We start from the raw sequence: 22,514 nt of genomic DNA, 5'->3' as shown, positions 1-22,514 counted from the left end.
TCCGTTGTACTTCGTTCAGTTACGTGTGCTCTCCTATTCAACAAGAAGGTTGGTATGGTTTCTCACTGCAATTCTTCAATATACATGTGGATAACAGCAATAGCTGTACAGTATAGTACAGTAGACGGTCATTTTATCATGCTTGAGGGGCGGTTCACTTACGTGGCTACACCTTAAGCGCAGTTGGGCTCTCCCAGGAGAAAATATTGAGATAACGAGCTTCTAATACAACTACTGTATATGCGAGGGTTGTGTGTCACCACCTCTATCATTATATTCCTACTTGTTTAGTAGCTAACTATAATACTTTTCAAGCATATACACTGATAGTGATATTTCCGTTAGCCAGAACAATTGGTGCAGAGCACTTCTGGGGTTGGGAGATTTCCGGCTAACCAGATGACTTTCTCAAACCCAGAAAAATCCCCCATCCCTGTAAATATTTTCGGTTATTGGAAAACTTTCCGAGTGTCTAAACTATGCATCTTGCACAGGCAAACACTAGCTCACATCCTCAGAATGTTTGTGTGTGCTGGGGAGTTTTTCAAGAGTCTAAACTACTGGAGCCTGTAAAAGCAGTTCTAATTAAGTTAAAAACTAAAATAATCCAGAATACAGTACTGTAGTTTATCTAAAGGTTAGGTTAAATAAATATATTTAAAAACTAAAAATCTATATGATATGGTCATGAATGAAACTGTGCGTTACAGCAAAGACTGGTATTTGCCACTCCCTTGGAGCTGTGGGGGATGAGTGGGTCTCATGTAACTGACCTGACATGACACAATGTCAGGTGGAGGTAGGGTGGGGTATTAGTGGTCTAATATTACTGAGCTGATACAATGTTAGGTCACCCATTGTTGGATGGGGGATTAGTGGGTCTGAACTGGCCCTTAACTGTTGATTCTTAATGAGTTAATGGGGCTGGAACATGTAAAAGTATACTGTGCGTATATATATATATATATATATATATATATATATATATATATATATATATATATATATATATATATATATATATATATATATATATATATATATATATATATATATATAATCAACACCTCACCCCTTGGATTCGAACTGTGTCATAGGATGGTGGGTTCGGATCCTGGCTGATCGCGTGCTTTATTGGGCTAATGAAATATATGTGTGTGTGAGTGCTATAGAAATGTGTTTTCTGTACTGTATATGTAATGTTATTTCTATGGGGGCAAGGGAGGCTCAGGAGCATAACTCCCTTATTTTATCTATTTCTTATGGGAGAAAAATTGATCACTTAACGTTTTTCATATCAGTAGCATTTTAAACTCACTGTACTGTACTATAAATACAGGTAATCAAAATAATGTAAACAAAATGATTTTCCCATAAGCTGGAAATATTGGTGCAGAGCACTTCCAGGAATGAGAGATTTCTGGGTAATGAGACTACTGTACTCTCTCAAACCTGGAAAAAATCCCCATCCTGGAATTTTTCCGGGTACTGGGAAAAGTTTCTCAGAATTTTCCGGATATTGTACATTACGTATTTCATCCTCAGAATTTGCTCCTAGACCTGGAAAAAACCATTTGGAGAGTTTATGAAATTTTTCAGAAATTGCATTTGATTTACCTTGGAATATCGTTCCCAAACCCAGAATTGATAAAATTTTACAGAAAATTCCGAGCAAATTTCAATTCCAGCTATTGGGGTGTTCTGACTAACGGGGATATTACTTTACTACTGTCGTCTTGAGCCTACAGTAGGAGTACACTGTCAAATCTCCTGAGTGTATGGTAATATGTAACTATACAGCCACTCCTCGACTTACGAAAATCTCGAAGATAAAACATAGAAAATCTAAAATGGGTGTCACTTTTTCTTCTCAGCACCACAAAACTCTCACTTTTAAGCGTGCCAACCATTTTAAGGGGTACAAACAAAAATGTTAGTACACAGCACAATCACTAACGTCGGGACTCGAAAACACGTAATTTGAAAGATTTTTGGTACAACTTGGGCGGTGGTATGTCCGGGTGGTCGTAAGTCGAGTAGGTCATAAGTCGAGGAGTAGCTGTAATCAGTTTTCTGGCTTTTAACACTAGCGATGAAGGTGTGTTAGGGATAGGGGTCTCTTGTTACTGACCTGTCCTGATACAATGTCAGGTCCAGCCATTGTATATACATTAAACTCTTATCTTATTTGCAGTGGAGATGGGGCGGGGAGTTAGTACAGGTTGTACCTCTCTAGTCCGGCATTCTGTTGTCCGGAAACTCCCGTAGTCCGGAACGATTTTAGTTTGTCCAATTGGTAGATAGGCAGGTTTTTTTTTTTTTTATCTGAATTATTATTATTATTATTACGGTATTAAATTTTGCCCCTCAGGCCCTGATGTGGTCAGTGACCTATGCCGGGTGGGCTAATCCCCATAAAAAAACATTAACAAAGCCTCGAAATTGGTTTGTTTACATCCGGCAGTTCGGCTGCTCTCTCTCTCTCTCTCTCTTTCTGCTTTGTCTATACAAGAGTACAACATTAACCCTTCAATATATGAGCAGTAAATAAGTATTGCTTTCATATTCTAATGTAGAGTAATGACAATATGTTTTCACATGTGGCACTTATCGCTCAGTCTCACTTTTTTTTACCATTAATGGTTAGCTACTTATATTGTTCCATTTATTAACATTAAATAACATTACAGGTACTTCAAACAACCATATTAATTTTTTACATTAATTTTACTACAGCTACAATCGAGGTCTTATTTTCTTCAGTTTTATATGTAGAACCAATCAGTCACTGGTTTTGTAAGCTTTAACATAAACATGCCCGGCAGCCGTCTCGTCTCATTGTGTGTTTTAATATTCCACATATTATTAATAAATTGTATTGTTAATTTTGCACACACAAACATTAATTCAATAAAACAAATTCTGAAACATTAATTAAATATTATGAACAGTAAATAAGTTGTTGCTTTCATATTCTTATGTAAAGTAATGACGATATGTTTTTCTGTCTTGCCACATACTCTCAGTTTATTTTTTTTTTTTACCATTATGGTTATTTACTTTATTGTTCCATTTATTAACATTAAATAACATTCAAGTTACTTCAAACAACCATATTAATTTTTACATTAATTTTACTACAGCTACAATCAGGGTCTTATTTTCTTCAGTTTATATAGTAAGACAATCAGTCACTGGTTTTGTGCTTTAACATAAACCTTGCGGCAGCCGTCTGAGTCTCATTGTGTTTTAATATTCCACATATTATTAATAAATTGTATTGTTAATTTGCACACACAAACATTAATTCAATAAAAACAAATTCTGAAACATTAATTAAATATTATGAACAGTAAATAAGTGTTGCTTTCATATTCTTATGTAAAGTAATGGCGATACGTTTTCCGCGTGTCTTTTAACTTCATGATCTCTCTTTTTCTTTACCATTATCGTTAGCTACTTCTATTGTTCCATTTATTAACATTAAATAACATTACTTAAAACAACCATATTAATTTTACTACAGCTACAACCAAGGTCTTATTTTCTTCAGTTTTATATGTAGAACCAGTCAGTCACTGGTTTTGTAATCAATGAAAACAATGCTGTGTCATTTCTTCGTGTGTTTTAATATTCTCGTATTATTAATGAATTGTATTGCTCATTTTGCACACATAAACATTTCAATAAAAAAAGACATTCTGTAATAAACAATAATGAATCTTTTGTACATAAAAATAAGCGCTATTTACATGATTATGCGTCGTCTTCTGCGTTGGCGGGCGTTCAAACCTGTCGAGAAATTCAAGTTTCGCCGTCAAAATTTGTATTTATTTTTTTTGTGTGTTCGATAAAATCGTTGAATTAAAACTTCATGAAATTTGTGAAGCTACTATATGACATTTAACCCTTCAATATGTCTTCAAAGAGACCATGATGTAGAGAAAATGGTGCTAGTGCTTCCAAGCATAAGCATAGTCACTATCTATCCAGGAAAAGGGTGAATTTTCATGGTCCGGCACCGGTCAGGTCCCGAGGTTGCCGGACTAGGGGTACAACCTGTAGTCTCATATTACTGACCTTCTGGTCCAATGTTGGGGTGGGGAATCAGAGCAAAAGGACTTAGTAGTCAGAGCGAAAGCACTTCACTGTCACTTAATTAGGGAAAGCACCTCACAGTCAGAGTAAACTCACTTCGCAGTCACTGGAAACAGAGTACAGTACAGTATAATGTGAACTTTAGTGATGTCCTCTCACTGTATGGTAAAAACAAAGACACACAGAAAACACGGATAATAACCAATAAACATTGAGCTCCATTTAGGTACACACATGTAACCAAGAAGAAACAATGGTTGGACTGTAGTTCACCAGATACCGTAGCTGCGAGGTGGTGTTTGGGTAGATGACACTTCAACTGACACATGGAATGATGCATTCCATATTCTGAGTTGGCGAGATGATGAATATCGTTAATGCGAGGTTGTTTACATCCCAAATATGGGAGTGGTCTTAATATATCGGCATCGTTAATGCAAATTATTGTAGATGAGGATATCGTAATTTGGGATTTATCTACAGTATACAAACACACAAACGATTTGGAGTAATGCACGATTTTCTGAACATAAAAAAAAAGTTCAATAGAGGGGCAGTCCGGAGCACCTCAGAGTCAGAAAAAATCAAATTCCAATATATTGAAGCCCGATTTATTTAGGTTTTATTGTATTTGTATGACTTTACGTTTTTTGTATTTCATTTGCAGTTTGTAATTTCCAGGAATAGTCTATGATATGAGTTTGAGGGAGGGGAAACAGAATGCTTGTGCTACAGAAAGCAAATAAAGCTTGATTAGAATGTGTGTTGGTTAGTAGTTTGACAAAAAACAATGAAACTGAGTAGCAGTAAAAGTTTAGGTCATGAAACCAAAATGAATTTTACCCTTTGTCCAGTTTTAGCTGGAGGGGTGTTGTTACCCATACTGTGTGTAGGTTTGTTATGTTGAGTTGAATCTTGTCCACATATCTACTCTAGTATTTTAAGATAATGTATTTTCAGATGAATCAATTTCCAACAGTCGACAACTTTACTGCCCTTAAGAGATGCAAATACAATACAGTGATCCCTCAGTTAACGTATTACCTTCCATAAGATTCTTAACTTCGGCTAACGAGCATTCCCTCAATTAGCAATTTCTTCGGCGCCCTCAACATGTTTTAACTTGCTCACTAGCTGTCGTATTAGTCCGCCAATACAGTAATCGGTTCTAGGGCTTAAATTCCTTACTATTTTAAGTAAATATCAAGAAGTTTGTACTATTCAATAATTTTAAAAGTCTTATATTAAAATTTTTAGCCATTTTAACAATTATTTAACATAATTTAAGTACAGTTCAGGGAAACTAGTTTTTAGCGTGCCAAACAGCCTGTCAACACACCATACAGGCGTCAGTCTCTGTGTCTTTTCAGTGGAGGTAACATCTTGCTTCAGACTCTCTTCAACATAAACACTTTTTTCTCTGTTTCCAGTCAAATTATTGGTCATTTTGAAATTTATTTTACATATTGACAATATATAATGCAGTGCAGTGTTGATATAAAGAAATTAATCTTGAATTGCACCAAGTGAACTAAAATTTTATGGGTGAAATGGCACCATGGGGTGACTTCTCTTTCACCCCAATGCCTTCTCTTCTCCCTTCTCCTCCACCCCCATTCTAATTCCCATCATCATCCAGGAGCCTTCTACATACACACCTCAAAGTAAGTGTACTTTACTACCTTTTTTGTTGACTTAAGGCAATTTTCGGTGAGCTGGAACCAATTACCCAAAAACCCATTGAAACAATGGTTTCGGTTAACGAATTTTTCGGTTAACGAGCAACCTTCTGGAACTAATTGTGCTCGTTAACCGAGGGACCACTGTACTGTACTTGTTTGGGGCCGTATGGTCAGGGACAGAATATTGGCCAAACTGGTGTACAGTACAACTTTTCTTTTTCTTAATGAATATGAAATCATGAAAAGATATTGAGCTTTACATAGAGATGTTAAGTACTGTATATGGGAGTAGGTAGTAGGCAGCTATTAAACAGGGAGGTGCTACCGCCTGGGATGATATTGGAAGCATAATGTGTTGTCTAATGGTAGACCCTGCTGCCATATGGCATCACGAAAATTGTGACCAAGTCCCGGTTTGCTGATCTGAATTTCTGCCTCATTTACACACAATTGCAGGTTTCATTTTTTTTTTTTTTACTATTGACAACACAACATACATAATGTATGTCGTTTCTCACTCTTGATTTATTTTTATTTATTTTTTATTAGTTATGGTTATTATTTTTATTAGTATTACTATTTAATTTATTTTATTTTTTATTAATTATTAATATTATTATTATTATTAAATTTTGTTATTATTATTAAATTTTGGCCCCCCCAGGCCCTGATGTGGGTCAGTGACCTGTGCCCGGGTGGGTTAATCCCCGTAAAAAAAAAAAATGAAAAATAAATAAATGAAATAAGAATTATCTGGATTTACAATGATAAAATGCCATACTACCTGCCCTGCTGGGTAGTGGGGAAAATTTTTATTTGCTATGTATGTACAGCTATAAACAAATTAAACATGGAACAAGGAAGCCTGTAGAAAAAATTTAACAACAGTACAGTATTGTGTTACCTGAATGTTGATAGGGGGAGTGAACATTGCCTAAACCAATACATATGTACATTTTGAAAATTTTTCTAAAAGTCTGTGAAATCAACAGATTACAGCTCAGCAGGCTTGTGATGTGCAATTAGTGACGGAAGTGTTCCCTGATGGTAGTTTCCAGCAAGAAGTTTGGACCAAACTGGAAGCATATGCAAAGCTACCAGTAAAGTCGCTTGTCTACTCCAAAGCACTGACAAGGGATATGGAGAAGGATATTCTTCACAAGGTATTTTTATTTAAATTTTTTTATCTAGGTCACATAGTTAAAGGACATATGGCTTGGGCTGTGTCTGTTGCTCATCACTCAGGCAGTCATTTTTTTTTTTTTTTAAGCATATCACACTATCCCTGGGTAATGACATGCAGAGAACATTAGAGGCAGGGGCTATTTTTTTCTCAATGAGAGCCTTGTTGAGAGAAAAAAAGCAATTTGCAAGCTTTGCATCCACAAAGCTTGTTTTAGGGATCATATAAAGAGTGAACAGAACCTATTTACTCCTATTCAGGTGCCCTAATAAACTTCTTATTAGTTGTTGACAGTATTTTTGTGACTAAGAAAAGAGGCACTTTTGGGGGTTAGGGATGGAAGAGCAAGGGCTCACTCCACTCCTATGCACACTGCTGTCCCCTGGATCAGTTTTAGTAAAATTGAATCATTAAGTTATTGTCTCTGGGTTCTAGGTTTTATTTCTTTGGCACCTTGGTTAAGTGTTTGGGGAAGTCTTGGACCTTCAAAGCCTTTCTTTTTTCTTTTTCTTTTTTTTTATTTTTGGTGGGGCAGGGGGGGGCTGATTGTCCCCCAACTCTTCACAACAGGAAATTGCATAGTATTTAAAAATATAAGTTCATATCAATGTTGTCATGTGTAACAAAGTAATATTTGCTTCAGATATAAGGTATAAGCATTGTACATCATTACAGTATATTGTTCATGAAATGTATTGTCTCAAGTTAACAAAAGAGTGCTTTACAGTACAGTATACATCATTACACTAAGTCCTTGCTTAACGTCGTGGTTCCGTTCCTGTAAACCGCGACGTTAACAGAATCAATTTTCCCCATAAGAAATAAATAAGATTTGGAAGTTACGTTCCTGACCCTCCCTTTGCCCCATAAAATACATTACATATACAGAAATTCAATGGCACTTTTATAGAAAATAGTTTATAGATAAATAAACTAAAGCATTTGTATTGTACTCACTGATGGACGGATGTGGTGGAGCGAGTGTGTGGTGGGTAGTGGAGCAGAGGAGGAGGAGGGTGGCAAGTCATTGAGACCCGGCGGGTGGCTCCTCCTCCTAGTTTAAAACCTCCATTTTCATAGCAAGGCTAATGGTCTTACATTGTTTCTTCACAACATTAGCATCAGTAGCACTTGATGGGCACTTGGAAACCATTTTGAATGGTTAGAGTACAGTATAAGAGCAAAAACACTTAAACACGTACGAAGGCTGTGGAAGCTTAACAAAGACTGGCGACGCTTGGGGACACCGTGATGCTCCATGGGTGAGAGCATAGCGCCATACAAAGTAGTCAATGACGACGTTATGCTGAATCGGCGGGACGTTTTCTGAATCATGGGTATCTAAAGAATAGTGACTTTATAATGAAACAACGTTCTCGGGGGCAACATAAAACAAGGACTTACTGTAATTTGGTTTGTGATTGACATAATTTGTTTTGCTACTTGTGAGTTATTATTAGTTTTATGTATTATAAAATGAATTTCTTTATCAGGTGAATGATGCTGAATGTGAACGTTTGGTTGAGCGCTGGACATCAGAGGACTGCATCAATGCTATTGTAAAGTTCTTTAACCGCAAAACGTAGGGAGGTTAGTTTGTTAAAGTAAGTCCTTGGTGGTTACAAAAATTGCCTTTATTTTTTGTGCCTTTTTAATTTATTTATTTTTTGTAAACAAATATGAAAATGGTAATTTTGTATATGGAGTTTCTCCATGTAGGGCTGGTTGTGACCTTATTTCACAGAAGAGCTGCACTGTATCTTTTTTTTTTATTATTTCTTTGTTTTGTACCAAACATAAAGCAAACAGAAACAAATGATACCAAACATATAGTACAATAGGTAATGAAATATAATTTGTACAGCTGGATATATCACAAAACATTTACATAACTGATAAAACTCGATATAAACACGTGCAGTCCGGGAAGGGGGGTAAAACGCTCAGGAGAACAGCCACATTAACTGGGTGATCACCGGACAGTGACAGATCAGCTGGACACTTGACTCATACTTCTTGTGCAGTAGAGCTTGCATTAGAATACTATGACACACAAATTAACTACAGTCGGCCCTTAACACACGCGGGGTTAGGTAATAGAGATACCCGTGAATGTTAAAAATCCGTATACTTTTGCACCCCCCCCCCCAAGAAACCCCTGGCCCCCCATGTCCTTATTTACTGTATATACATGTGTGTAGTTTGAGTTTTTAAGACCAAATTATTTAGCAAAAAATTGGGGGTCGACCTCTAAACGGGTAATAGTTTCGTTAGGTTGAAAAATATTTCCCAGTAACTACCAGTAAACAATGGAAACGGCGCATCAACGCACCACCAGCTGTGAGTGTCGGTACAGTTGCCAGGGCAGATCTCTTGCGTCATCATAGCAAGCCCAAAGTAGCTAAAACAGGCAGGCAGGCAGGCAGGGTGGCAGGTGGGGGAGTGGGGCGAATCTAAAAATAGCTCTCGAGCCGGACACTCTGCGCGTATACGTGGAAAAAACCCACGTTAAGTGAAAGTTCAGCTCTGGCGAGGCACCGTGTATACGTGAAATCGCGCTAAGCGAAACCGTGTTAAGCGGGGTATTACTGTACTTGATCACAGAGGACAAAAATGTTAAACCTCTACATTGCTTCTTAATACTTCATGGCATATATTATTAACGTACTTAAATCTTATCACAGTACAGCATTTAAGATAGGAAGATGCCAAGTTAGTGGATAAAGTATTAATAATCTGCTTGTGGGTGTGAGAAATGTTTTTGTTGGTTAAGTGCTGGTGTTGACGTCTGAGTGAAATTCCTGCCATATCCAGTGGCTGTTCTCCTGAGCGTTTTAACCCCCTTCCCAGACTGCGCATGTTTATATTGAGTTTTATCAATTATATTAATGTTTTGTGTATTTCATTACCTATTGTACTGTATGTTTGGTATCATTTGTTACTGTTTGCTTTATGTTTGTTACAAAACAAAGAAATAATGAAAAGATTTCATTCAAAAGTGAATTTCATCTTTCACTTGACCTTTTATGATAAATATTTCAAATTTTCTAACATCCTCTTTGAAGTGCTAATGCCTTGAAATCATATGCATTTTGATAATCCAGGTATTTAACATTATTTTGGAGAGTAACAGGTCTGCTTACCAATTGGGAACACATTTAGATTGAATAGCTGAACAGCTACACGAACATTTCTCTGAACCAATTGGCTATTTTTATGGAAGAGGGGTGTGGCTTACGGGCCAGGTTAGCGTGGAAATACTATAGTGTACATTATTTTGTTAACAGTATTAACAGTAAATTGTACGTGTACAGTGGTGTTCGCATAAATAAATACAGCTCTGTGCGAAATATGTTATTTAGACTCGGGGAAATTTTCTTTAGTGAAGAGTGGAAAATTACACATGCCTCGCACACCCATATCACATAGATTTTTTGGTTTTCCAGTATATATTTATTTAACCAAACTTTTTGATAAACTATTTAGAAGTATTTTGGGGAAAAAATGGTGTATTAACTTAAAACTACTAAGTGAGACAGCACTTGAGTACCAGATCGTGCATTTGTGTTCTTATTTTGTTTTGATTTCATCTATTTGTATATTGTTCCATGATATAAGTAGTCCTACTACGTAAATGAGCATTTTCTTATTTAATCAACAGTCATATGTGAATATTCACTTTGCCAGACATAATGTAGCTTTTGCTTACAAACAAGCACTTGAGTGCTCCCTCTCTGTCAACAGGTGATGAATGCGACCCTTTGAGGGTAAAACTGACCAGGCAGTCACTTTAACCTCCTAAACCCCACCCAAAAAGGCTGACTCCCATTCACTTCCTCTCTCACTCAATCTACTATGAATATCATTCATGATACAATATTGCCCAGTACATTATTTATTGTTATTCATTAATTATTAAAGATATGTTAATGTAATAATCTGTGTTTATTAATGCCTGTACTTTTCATATACAGTACAGTGCAGGAATACCTCGCTATTCTCAACCCCGATAATCACAATACTGCTTATCTGCAATTTGTATTTTAATACCACTATTCGATATTTGCAAAGCATACCCCCGCTTATTTGCAAATTAAAAATTATGGTACCCTACAGTAATATTTCAAACCGGACAAGCTAGTCACAGCTTTCATATTCCGACGTATGGCCAGCTTCAACCCTACTCGGCCAACCTTTGAGTTGCACCATTATTTTTCAACTCATAATTTTGAGTAGATATAAGTATTTTTATTATATTTATTTTACATAAACAATTTTTCATACAGAATGTGAAAAAAAAAATATCAAAATAAAAAATATAAACATATATGTCCATGGTAGTTAGTGTGCGATCTTGGAAGAGGAAGGAGGGAGTGGAGCAACGGGGAGGTGGTATGAATATTACTGCACATTGGGGGTAGGAGTGTGTGTGAGAGGGACATCAGGAGAAAATTAAAAGGGAAAGTGTGCAGTACATACCTGTGTGACTGCTTGTACCAGTCTTATTCCTATACAGTACTGCACTGTACTGTATAATGAGCTTGATACATAAATTTTATATGTACTCATTAAGATGAGATTACATGAAACAGTTATCTTGAAATATCTTTTATTGTGTACAATAGTTATAAATGTCTTTGCTCGGGAGACACAATCATAGAGATTAACACCAAACAAATATGTGTACATGTTTAAAACTTATCCCTTATGTACATAGACCGCTTTACAAGTATAATACCCCTAAATAAACATATATTGTAAGCTGTATTTGTGGATTAACATCATATATCAATATTTGTGCAACAGAGTTAGAACTTGATGATTTATAATTAGAGCATACAAAATAATAGAACAAGTCAGCATGAAGAAATAGGGAAATGTGAAGGAAAAATGTCACATTCATCACATAATTTTTCTTTTTCTTGTACTTCCCAAGAGCTACTCTGGAATAAAAACTGAGTTCTTGTTTATCCTCACAAATCTTTGCTCAATGGACACTTATCATGCTCGGTGCAGATAAATGATCTTTTGCCATCATTGATCTTGGCCACGCTGTCACCTTTCTCAATGTGCTGAATGATCTCTCCACTGTGTATCTTGTCACAGATGATGTCAGAGTTATACTAGTTTAATAGAAGGAAACAGATCAGGGTGTTAGAGCAAATCTTTGTTCTTCTTTTGAGATCAAATTTCAAACCAGGTGGCTGCTTCAGCTGTTCTATTTTCATTTTAATGAGCTTTGCAAACTGCACCTTGAATAATTCTCTTGTAAGCTGTGCCATTTGTAGTGGGTGAAGTGAATACAGGCCAAAATTTTGCTTCATTTTAGTAGTACATTGGCTTTTCAAAGAAGATGTAATGAAGTCCAAACATGGTACATAGACTGAATGGTGTTTCTACCTACCACACTGTCTAGGAAGGGTTAGCTCAATGTCCAGCTCTGTTGCTAATTGTGACAATCTATGATCATTGTACCCTGACATTAGCAGCATAGTACAGTAATCTCCCTTTTAGCTGGAATATTGGTGCAGAGCAGTTCTGGGTTTGAGAGATTCTGGGTATTGAGACAAATTTTCTTTTCCCTGAAACGAATTGCGGACACTACACTTTCTCCTCATGGAAGTTTATCAAGCAATTTCACTGTTCCAATGACATTACTTTCCTTGTCCACTTTGGAGTGGTATGATCCACATAACTAGATTTTCACTTTGAGGCTATATTTCAGGGGAGGAAAATTTTTTATTATGAATTTGTTGAGAGCAGCTTTGCAAGGATGTTCGCAGGTTGAAAGTTGCTGTTCTTGTATTCTTGATGCTCAGATACCTGAAACTGGATACCATAATTGATGGAACAATATACAATACAGTATAGAAAATGTAGATAGACAATGCTGTGGATGCTAAACCTGTGGTTGACGAGGGATTAATGGTTAGCATTCTCACCTCACAAGTGAGTGGACTCAGGTTCGATCCCCAAGCAGGATGAAACTATGGCCAAGTTTCTTTATGCTAATTGCCTCTGGATGTTAATTGATTTAGTGATTGTAGGATGGGGTAATGGTTAGTCAGTGTAGTTGGCGAGTTGTCAGGTCTTCTCGGATTATATCTTGATACTGGGTCAAGCAGCTCGTTAACTAAGGGCGAGGTTCTTGTGTTGGGAACTACACCTTAGACAAATCCACGCCTAGGTGGCCCTAGGGCTGGCAATCCTCGAGCATGAAGGGCAACCAGTATTATTTATATTAAGTGTACATTAAAGAAGAATTAGATTGTATTTTTAGTGAAGAAAATTTTTCACATAATGCACTTTATTCATTTCAGTGAGTTCTTCAAGATAGTTCATTAAGAAAACAGTTAAAGACAATTTGGAAACAACATCTGGCAAATGTAGAAGAACCAAGTGTCTTGCAATACATTTTTTCAACCAGAAAGCAAAATCTCACCTAAAACCCAGTCTCCACCCTGCAATGCTGCTCCAGACACTGCAGCTGATCTGCTCTTTACATCTTCAACATTCATGCACCATTCCACCACAGATGATCCTTCAGTATAACTTCCACACAAGACCCCTGGGAGTAACTGACCATTGTTTTTAATTATCTGAGGTTCTTTCGCTTCCAGGTTGTAAAATATTCTCATTTGTTTGAAGAGCTGATTTAAAAGCATAGAAGCTATGAGGATAGCATATCATATACAGTTATTAATGTTGGGAACTTTGAGTACAGTACAGGCAGTCCCCTGAGTTGTGAACAGGTTATGTTCCTGGACCCTGTTCATTAGTCACAACAGCAAAAATTCCATAGTTTAGGTTAGGTTAAAGCATAGCCCTGTCCATACAAAACAAAAAAATATCCCATACATAACAAATAATGTAAATACTGTAGATAAGTGATGTTAAACAGTATAAAGTAATGTAAAAAAAATGGAAATTTAGTTAAAGATATTTGTGATAAATATATTAGGATCCCATTCATAGATGCGAGTGTTCATAAGTCGAGTGTTCGTAACTCAGGGCACTGTCTGTATCTTGTACTGTATATGCATTTTGACTACTTACAAATGAAATACCCTATGGAAGAACTCGGTAACAGCCAAAATACAAAAAAAGCCAGAAAATACAGTTAAAGTTGAACGATATTAACACTACTATAAATTTTGAACCATAATCGATATCCTGGTCATATTTCACACATCAATTTCAAACTTCCCATAACGATGATGTGAATGAAAATAATGTACAACTTTAATATTTTTCTGATACAGATTTTTGTAGATACAGGTTGACAATCCCTTATCCGAAATCCTTGGGGCCAGAGGAATTTCAGATTTCGGAATTTTTCGGTTTTCAGAATGGTTAGTTTTATTTTATTTTATTTTTTTTTTTGTGCGTGTGCCTATCTGGGCATAGATCACTGACCCACATCAGGGCCTGGTGGGGGGGGGGAATATAATAAAAATTATAATAATAATAATTCCTAGGTCTAGGTCGTGTTTCTCACTTTTGATCTTTTTTTTCATTCTTGTATTTCTTTATAATTATTATTATTTTATTATTACAGTACTCCTGTATTATTGTTATTTTTATTAATTTTATTATTATCAATTATTATTATTAATGTTGTCATATTATTTCATTTTTGTGTATTTTTATTAAAATTTGTATTTACTATGAATAATTATTATTATTATAATTATTATTACTATTACATTTTCGCCCCCAGGCCCTGATGTGGGTCAGTGATCTATGCCCGTGGGCTAATCCCTGTTTAAAAAAAAAAAAAAAAAAAAAAAAAAAAAATGCCCCACAAAAAAAACTAGGTTTTCAGAGCTTTTCAGTTTTCGGAATTTCGGATAAAGGGTTGTCAGCCTGTAGTAAATATGCTGCATAGGAGGAAAGTAACAATTTTCTTATTTTACTGAAATGTGATATCATGTAACAAATCGTAAACCCAGAAAATTCAGGCTATTGGAGCGTTCCGGGTTTGAGGGATTCCGGCTAACTGAGATATTTCTGCATACAGTATTGCTTTAAAATCCATTTTGATAAAATTTAGTAGTAAAGTTGGATGGGATTACATTTGAGCAGTTTATAATAACCAGACCATGGTTTTATAAATGGGAAATTGACTGTAACTTGATTGATTGAAACATTTTATTTAGCCAGAAAAATACATGTACATATATATACACATATGCACACATACATACATACATACATATACGTCAGTCAGATTCATGTGGGTAATGTCACTCTTCTCTGCCATACAGGACAGAGGTTCGTACACAAAGAATGCATCATATTCATTGACACTATATATAGGTCAGATTCATGTGGGTAATGCCACTGTTCACTGCCATGCAGGACAGAGGTTCGTACACAAAGAAGGAAATACATCATATTCATCAGCAGTATATATAGGTCAGTGGATCACATACATTGGAGTCATATTCTAATTGAAGACTAATCAGTGTGGACTAGCAAATTTGGGATAAACAGCAAGAATGTCCTCAAGCACACCTGATTCAATGAAGTAATTACATAGTTCAAGATACAATAAGTCAGGTGGCCTGAAGTCTTTGACAGTGTCACATTCAATAATATACTGTGAGAACTGGGTTGAAAAGCAACACACAATGCAATTAGTTTTAATGTGAAATGTATATTATTATAAATATTTGGTATTGCTGTGGATAATTGTACTGTAACAATTTTGTAATTTGTATTATACCTGTACAGTATATTATCAAGATATGGGAAATAAATTTTTTCAAGGGTTATGGTGATAATTTCTTTGGTACCTAAACAAGCATAATATTCTAGTGGTCTGATATCAGCAAATATATAATATCCAAGGTAAATCCAGTTAAGTAGAGAATGTTTTACTCAGCGACCACGTCACAATTTTGTTGTTATTCTGACAGAGATTACGGTAATATTTATTTATATTCCACCCATCCTTTGCTTAATAAATATTTGTGATAATATGCAATATTATATAATTATATACTTATGTTAAAAAGAGTGGAGTGAAAAAGTTATCAGTATTGTAAAATAGTATTCAGACTTAATCTACACGTATTTCCAATTCTTCCAAGTTCCAGTGTTTAAACACCCCACCACAATATGCAAGCTTCATATATTTTGGAGTGTGCTCAGTTACCGTTAATATTGTGTGCTGAACATAATGAGCATTTCAATGATGGTAGCAATTTTAACTATGTAATTATATTTTGTTATAAGACAACACATTCCACGACGTGTCATACAGATGATTGTATACCACACAATACATAATTTGTGGCTGTTAAGTTACTTTGTCATGAATTTTCATGCGATATAGTTTAAGACATCATTAAGGACGTGGATTTAAGATAATACTGTAGGTGAGTTAATATATATTAATTGTATTTACAAACAATACTAAAATCCAAACAATACACCAATACACACATCTTGGTATTTGATCCAGCCACCCATTGCATTCAGGACTTCATCAAGGCGATTAGGGATGGAGTCGACCAGCTTCAGACACACCCCTGGTCGTCGACGTATACTCTCCCACACGTCGTAAGCTTTGGCCTCTATTGCTGCACAGGTTCGCTGCTCCCCAATATCCCAATCACGTTTCATCATAGCCCAAATATGTTCAATTGGATTAATATCAGATCCTAGTGTTGGCCAGTCGATGACCTCAATTTCAGGGTGATCCTGGAGGTAGTCCTTCACTATGTTGCTGGTATGAATGGGACTGTTGTCATGAACCAGCCTGATAATGTGGGGGGCTGGAACTGCCATAGCCCGGACTGTAGGAATTAGCACTTGCTCCAGGATGTCTACATACTGCTCACCAGTGAAACGGCCATTGATCTTGACCAGTTCACCTAGCCCATGTGTCCACATCCACCCCCAGAATGACAGACACCCTACCACTCACTGCGCGATGTTGAATGTGTTTCTCATGGTAGCGTGTGTTGGGGGGCCGCCAGCACTGCCTTGCTTCGGCTCCCACTGACCTGAACACCGTTTCATCGGTAAATATAATGGTTCTCCAGTATTCTTTATGTGGAAGGTGTTCCAATGCAAAACCGAGTCGACACTCCTTGTGAGTAGGTGTTGTCCATCCTTTGTGAGCTGGAATATGGCAGTCGATCCCTGCTTCATGAAGTCAGCATCTCGTCCTCATGTGATGGCAGTTGAGGCCCAGATTTCTTGTATGCTCCACTGATGTTCGCATTGGATGTGCCGTTGCAGATGCCATGATCATGGCGTCCATCCTTGCCGACGTTACTCGTGGCCTCCCGCTTCAAGGTTTCGTCTCCACTGAGCCCTCTTCCTCCCACCAGCGGATCCACCTCCGAATCGTCTTAGTGCTCCTCCCCACTTTGAGAGCAATGTTTGGCACAGTTGCCCCGGCTCTCCACATCCCGATGATTTGGCCTCACTCGGCAATCACTGCTGACGAATTTGCTCGTCCTGCAGGCATATCTGAAATGGCAGAGTAATATTATGTTGTTGTAACTGATGCAGGCTTTTATATACTAGAGTAAATTAATGGTATTAGTAACACCTAGGTTAAGTATTATTACTCTGACATAACGTTTTGGTATATCTGTTTGGATCAACTGCCCAAGAAACCCTTCCTAGTTCATGTATTCATAGTGAACTGCAAGTGGATCCAACCCCCCACCCCCAAACCTCCACCACCACCCCTGCGACTGTAGAGTGAACATTCGCCGATAATCATCATCATCATCAAGATTTAGTTTAACCAGACCACTGACACCCATTTGAGTCTCTCCTAGGGCTGGTCAGAGGGATTAGTTCACATATATTTGTGTTTCTATAATTTAGTGTTATATTGTTTGGAGGAGATTACAGTATTTCAAAAAGGTCAAAACTGAACTTAGGGAAAATATAGGGGGGTCTCTGCTAAAATATCTTACATTGTGGGGTTAGTGAAGCACATTGTTCGGTACCGATCATAAAAAGGGCATTCAATGAGAATATGTTGGACTGTTATTTGTGTTCGGCAGTTGGATCATATAGGTGGGGCTCCATTAGGGGAAGACATGAGTTGGCCATGCGTCAATCGTGTATGCCCAATTCTTAGACGATTCAGAATAGTTTCATGATGTTGAGAGGATTGTTTTGATGATGACCAAGGATAAACTGATGATTTGATCATTTTAGCTTATGACTTGTTGGTTCATTTTCCCAGGACTTTTGCTAATCGTCAAATATTAATTGTTTATAGATAGTTAGCCTCGCCGATAATCAAAATATATGGTTTTCCACTGCTTTACATATTTCTTTGACAATTTTCAGCTATGACATGCTTATCTCCTATAAATAATTCATTTAAAATTAATTTTTTTACAAAGAATATTCACTGGTTCCAGAATGTACCTAAACTTACGCCAGTGATGGTCAAGTCTGGTCTTAAATAAGTTCATACTCGGTGCTATCACAACACTACCGGAAACTCTAAATACAAGGGGGAGGAGCCATGTCGCCGGTTCTGCGAGTGTTCATTACAGTAGTCCAATTCGTCAGCATAGGTAGAATAGGGGGAGGGGGGTTGGGAAATGCAGGGGAAGGTAATGGGATGGAATGTTTGATTGACGTTAGTCTTGGGGGAGGGAGGAGTGGGGGGATGGTGGAGGGGGAGTGTGTTTAGGTGTGGTAACCCACGATGCTCAAATTATGAAATTTAATAGTTGGGTGGGTAGAGGCGTGGAGTTGGAGCTCGTGAAAGTATGATGTTGTTTAATGCTAGTTATGGAACATTATAGTATCTGCAAATGGGTTTTCATGCTATTAATAGACCTTATGTAATCCACCAATAAGGATTACAACAGCACACAGTATGGCTGCAATTGGTAAGAAAAATAAAATATAACATGGCAAAATTTTTGCCCTGCGTAATTTTTACAACCCACCTCACGCCTAAAGTAAACCGAAAACTGCTTATGTGTATAGAAGATTTTCAACTCGATATCACATATTCTTTCACCTCTACAAATATTTGCTGTCATTCATGGGACACCCTGCAATAGTATAAGGACGACATGGGCTGTGCTGACAAATTAATGTGACTTGCCTGTTGGTGACGATGATGGTAGGAATGAGACCTCGGCATGTTTCAGTGTTCGATATCACCTTGTGGGGTATGAGATGTTTGATTCACACTCAGGATGGGATGGAGAAAGGAAACTCACAATGTGCTCTCTATATACATGTTGTATTGGATGTACAATGCAGCTTGGTGCTGGGAAGGCAGCATGGTTACAAGCGTGATGTAGAGAGAGCTGGTTGGTGAGGACGCTCAGAGAAGGACAGCTTGTGGGTCGCCATGCTCGCCAGCGGGAGAGAGGACCGCCAGGCAGGCGGAGGAGCGAGGACCGCCAGGCAGGCGGAGGGTGTTGCTGGCTGGTTGGTGTAGGTAGAAGAGAGACAGATCACCACGAGGTCAGGTCTTAAATAGCGGGGGTAGGCGTGGCTTAGCAGTTGACCCCCGCTCCGTGGTGTATGGCGGCGCTGGTTGACCTAGACCACGAGGCATACACTGGGGAATTGGTGGGGTCGGCTAGGCAGCGACAAACAGCGTTTGTAGGGGAGAATTCCACTACAATACTCCCCCTTCCCTCCAGGCTGTGTAGGAGACTTGTTGTCTGCAGGGTTGCATAGCACATGTGAGGCAGAACGGGCGGTGCGTGCCTCATGTGAGACAACGGCGATGGCGTGGATGAGCCGGTCGCTGGGGACAACTGTCTAGATACACAATATCTGTGGGAGTAGAGAGGGAGAATAAGGGTGTGTGGAGGCGATGAATGTTGTGCTTCCCTCACGGCAGGTACAGAGTCGTCAGATGCGCCTGCTGGGGTGTGTGGGCCTGGGTCAGGAGCAGGGGCTGCGTCAGCAGAAGCGGATGAGGGCTCGTGACAGCAGCTGGGTCCACGACAGCAGCAGGGTGCAGGACATTAGCAGGGAGTACCTGAGGGAGAAAAGAGGGGTGTGTGGGTCCGCACTCAGGAACAGAGGCCGCATCAAGGGCGGCAGGGGTTACTGCTGGGCCGGGGTCGGCGTCTGAGGCAGGACGGGTGTGCTGGGGTCGGTAGGACGTGGTGCTTAGGGCAGGAAGAGGAGCTGGTGTCTGCTTAGAGTAGCAGAGCTGCTCTAGGGTGTCTAACCTGCGGTGTAGAGACAGTAGCTGTAGAGCCGATGAGAGCTGCTTCTGGGTGGATAAGCCAGTCTTCCATGTTGCTTGAAGACTGGGAGAGTGATCAGTTTCTCCTCCATCCTGTGTGAGTGCGAATCTCCGGGAGTCACCATTTGTGGGGTATGAGATGTTTGGTTCACACTCAGGATGGGATGGAGAAAGGAAACTCACAATGTGCTCTCTATATACATGTTGTATTGGATGTACAATGCAGCTTGGTGCTGGGAAGGCAGCATGGTTACAAGCGTGATGTAGAGAGAGCTGGTTGGTGAGGACGCTCAGAGAAGGACAGCTTGTGGGTCGCCATGCTCGCCAGCGGGAGAGAGTACCGCCAGGCAGGCGGAGGAGGAGCGAAGGCCGCCAAGCAGCGGCGGAGGTGTTGCTGGCTGGTTGGTGTAGGTAGAAGGAGAGACAGATCACCACGAGGTCAGGTCTTAAATAGCGGAGGTAGGCGTGGCTTAGCAGTTGACCCCCGCTCCGTGGTGTATGGCGGCGCTGGTTGACCTAGACCACGAGGCATACACTGGGGAATTGGTGGGGTCGGCTAGGCAGCGACAAACAGCGTTTGTAGGGGAGAATTCCACTACAACCTCCTTTCCCTGGTGTGGGTGGCGCCAACCTTGGTAACAACTTGTGTATTCTCCGTGGCTACCATTACTGGTAGTCACGGAGAATTAATTACTGGTATGCCCATCAGTCTCACCGTCGTAGCCATGAACAGCAGAGATATGGTCGTTGTAGTGCTTTTATTTACCCGTTACACATGTCTCACCATGCATAATAATATTAACTATTTTCATGACATTCTTATTGTTATCAGTGGAATTCACGATGTTATGCTCCACCTACACACAGCCTGTTACTAGTGTAGTGGAATTCTCCCCTACAAACGCTGTTTGTCCCTGCCTAGCCGACCCCACCAATTCCCCAGTGTATGCCTCGTGGTCTAGGTCAACCAGCGCCGCCATACACCACGGAGCGGGGGTCAACTGCTAAGCCACGCCTACCCCCGCTATTTAAGACCTGACCTCGTGGTGATCGCTCTTTCTACCTACACCAACCAGCCAGCAACACCTCCTCCTCCGCCGCTGCCTGGCGGCCCTTCGCTCCTCCGCCTGCCTGGCGGTCCTCTCTCCCGCTGGCGAGCATGGCGACCCACAAGCTGTCCTTCTCTGAGCGTCCTCACCAACCAGCTCTCTCTACATCACGCTTGTAACCATGCTGCCTTCCCAGCACCAAGCTGCATTGTACATCCAATACAACATGTATATAGAGAGCACATTGTGAGTTTCCTTTCTCCATTCCATCCTGAGTGTGAACCAAACAACTCATACCCCACACTAGACTAACCCCCACCTCCTCTATCGCCCCCCCACACTACAGTGGGCCACATCTGTTGGCCGAACATAGCATTTCCCCCAGCTGTTTCGAAACTTCAGACTGAAGGCTATTCGAAACCTCACTGGCTGGGTAGTGGACACAAGTTTTGTGCACGATTGTACATAAGTACACGGGTACACCGGGGGTGGGGGGGAATGTTGGGGCATAACGCTCTCCTGGTCAGTCTGTAGTGGACCCCATCCCCGACAAGTGAGGACTGAGCTCCCGCGCGCCTTCCAGCCAATCAGCGTACAGCCAGCGATGCTGGTAGACCTACTCTCCAGTGCAGACGCACACGTAGCAACGCTAGGACCAGAGTGCCGGGTGTGCCTGGCCTCCTCCTCTGTGATTGGCTCTCTCGCTACGCGCCCTCCAAATCCTGATGTTTGTAAATTGTATAAATACGGCCATGGCTGGCCAGGGAGACCATTCTACTCTGACCTACAGGACCAGCGAGATCTCTCTCCAGCGCCTCACCACCCAGCTCCCTCAGAAAGCTCCTCGCCCTACAGGACCTCTGAGCAAGTTACTCCTCACCTAGTAACTCCTTAGCACTGCACTGTACAACAATATATATACAGAAAATACATTGTGAGTTTCTATTTTACCTTATTCATGAGTGTGAGATATCTACATGTACGTACGTTTGTGTGCCCATACAAAGAGACAATAGACAACTAAAGAGAATTGACAACTGGCCACATACAGTACGCTACAACTCTTCCATTGTCAATTTCTATTTACCCCGGAAGTACTAATAAATGTTTTTTATAGCTTAGAGAGCTTATCCTCTCTACAGGCAAATTTGTTCTAATCAGTATGCAAAACCTCGAGTATTTTACCTTTAACCTTCTGTAACTTAAATATATGGAGTCGTTTTTTTCAATTTTAATGGTTGTCACAACTTTTTAATTCGCTTATGGCATTATGAACGTATAACTTTTACTTTTAA

General features: G+C 39.2%; 1 protein-coding gene across 1 annotated transcript; it reads left to right on the top strand.

Moving 5' to 3' along the window:
* Window positions 1-6,772: 6,772 nt before the first annotated feature.
* Window positions 6,773-14,082, top strand: LOC121868775 (enoyl-CoA delta isomerase 2-like; the record flags this gene model as incomplete). The annotated part of the gene is given in 3 exon segments (XM_042369669.1): window positions 6,773-6,943; window positions 8,457-8,567; window positions 13,284-14,082. Coding segments are annotated over 2 exon segments (264 nt in total), but the record flags the coding sequence as incomplete, so codon positions are not given.
* Between the last annotated feature and the right edge of the window lie 8,432 nt (window positions 14,083-22,514).

Source organism: Homarus americanus, unplaced genomic scaffold (assembly GCF_018991925.1).
Source record: "Homarus americanus isolate GMGI-L3 unplaced genomic scaffold, GMGI_Hamer_2.0 scaffold30535, whole genome shotgun sequence".
Classification (NCBI taxonomy): domain Eukaryota; kingdom Metazoa; phylum Arthropoda; class Malacostraca; order Decapoda; family Nephropidae; genus Homarus; species Homarus americanus.
The sequence above is the reverse complement of the archived record's forward strand: the minus strand, read 5'-3'. Positions and strand labels throughout refer to the sequence as shown.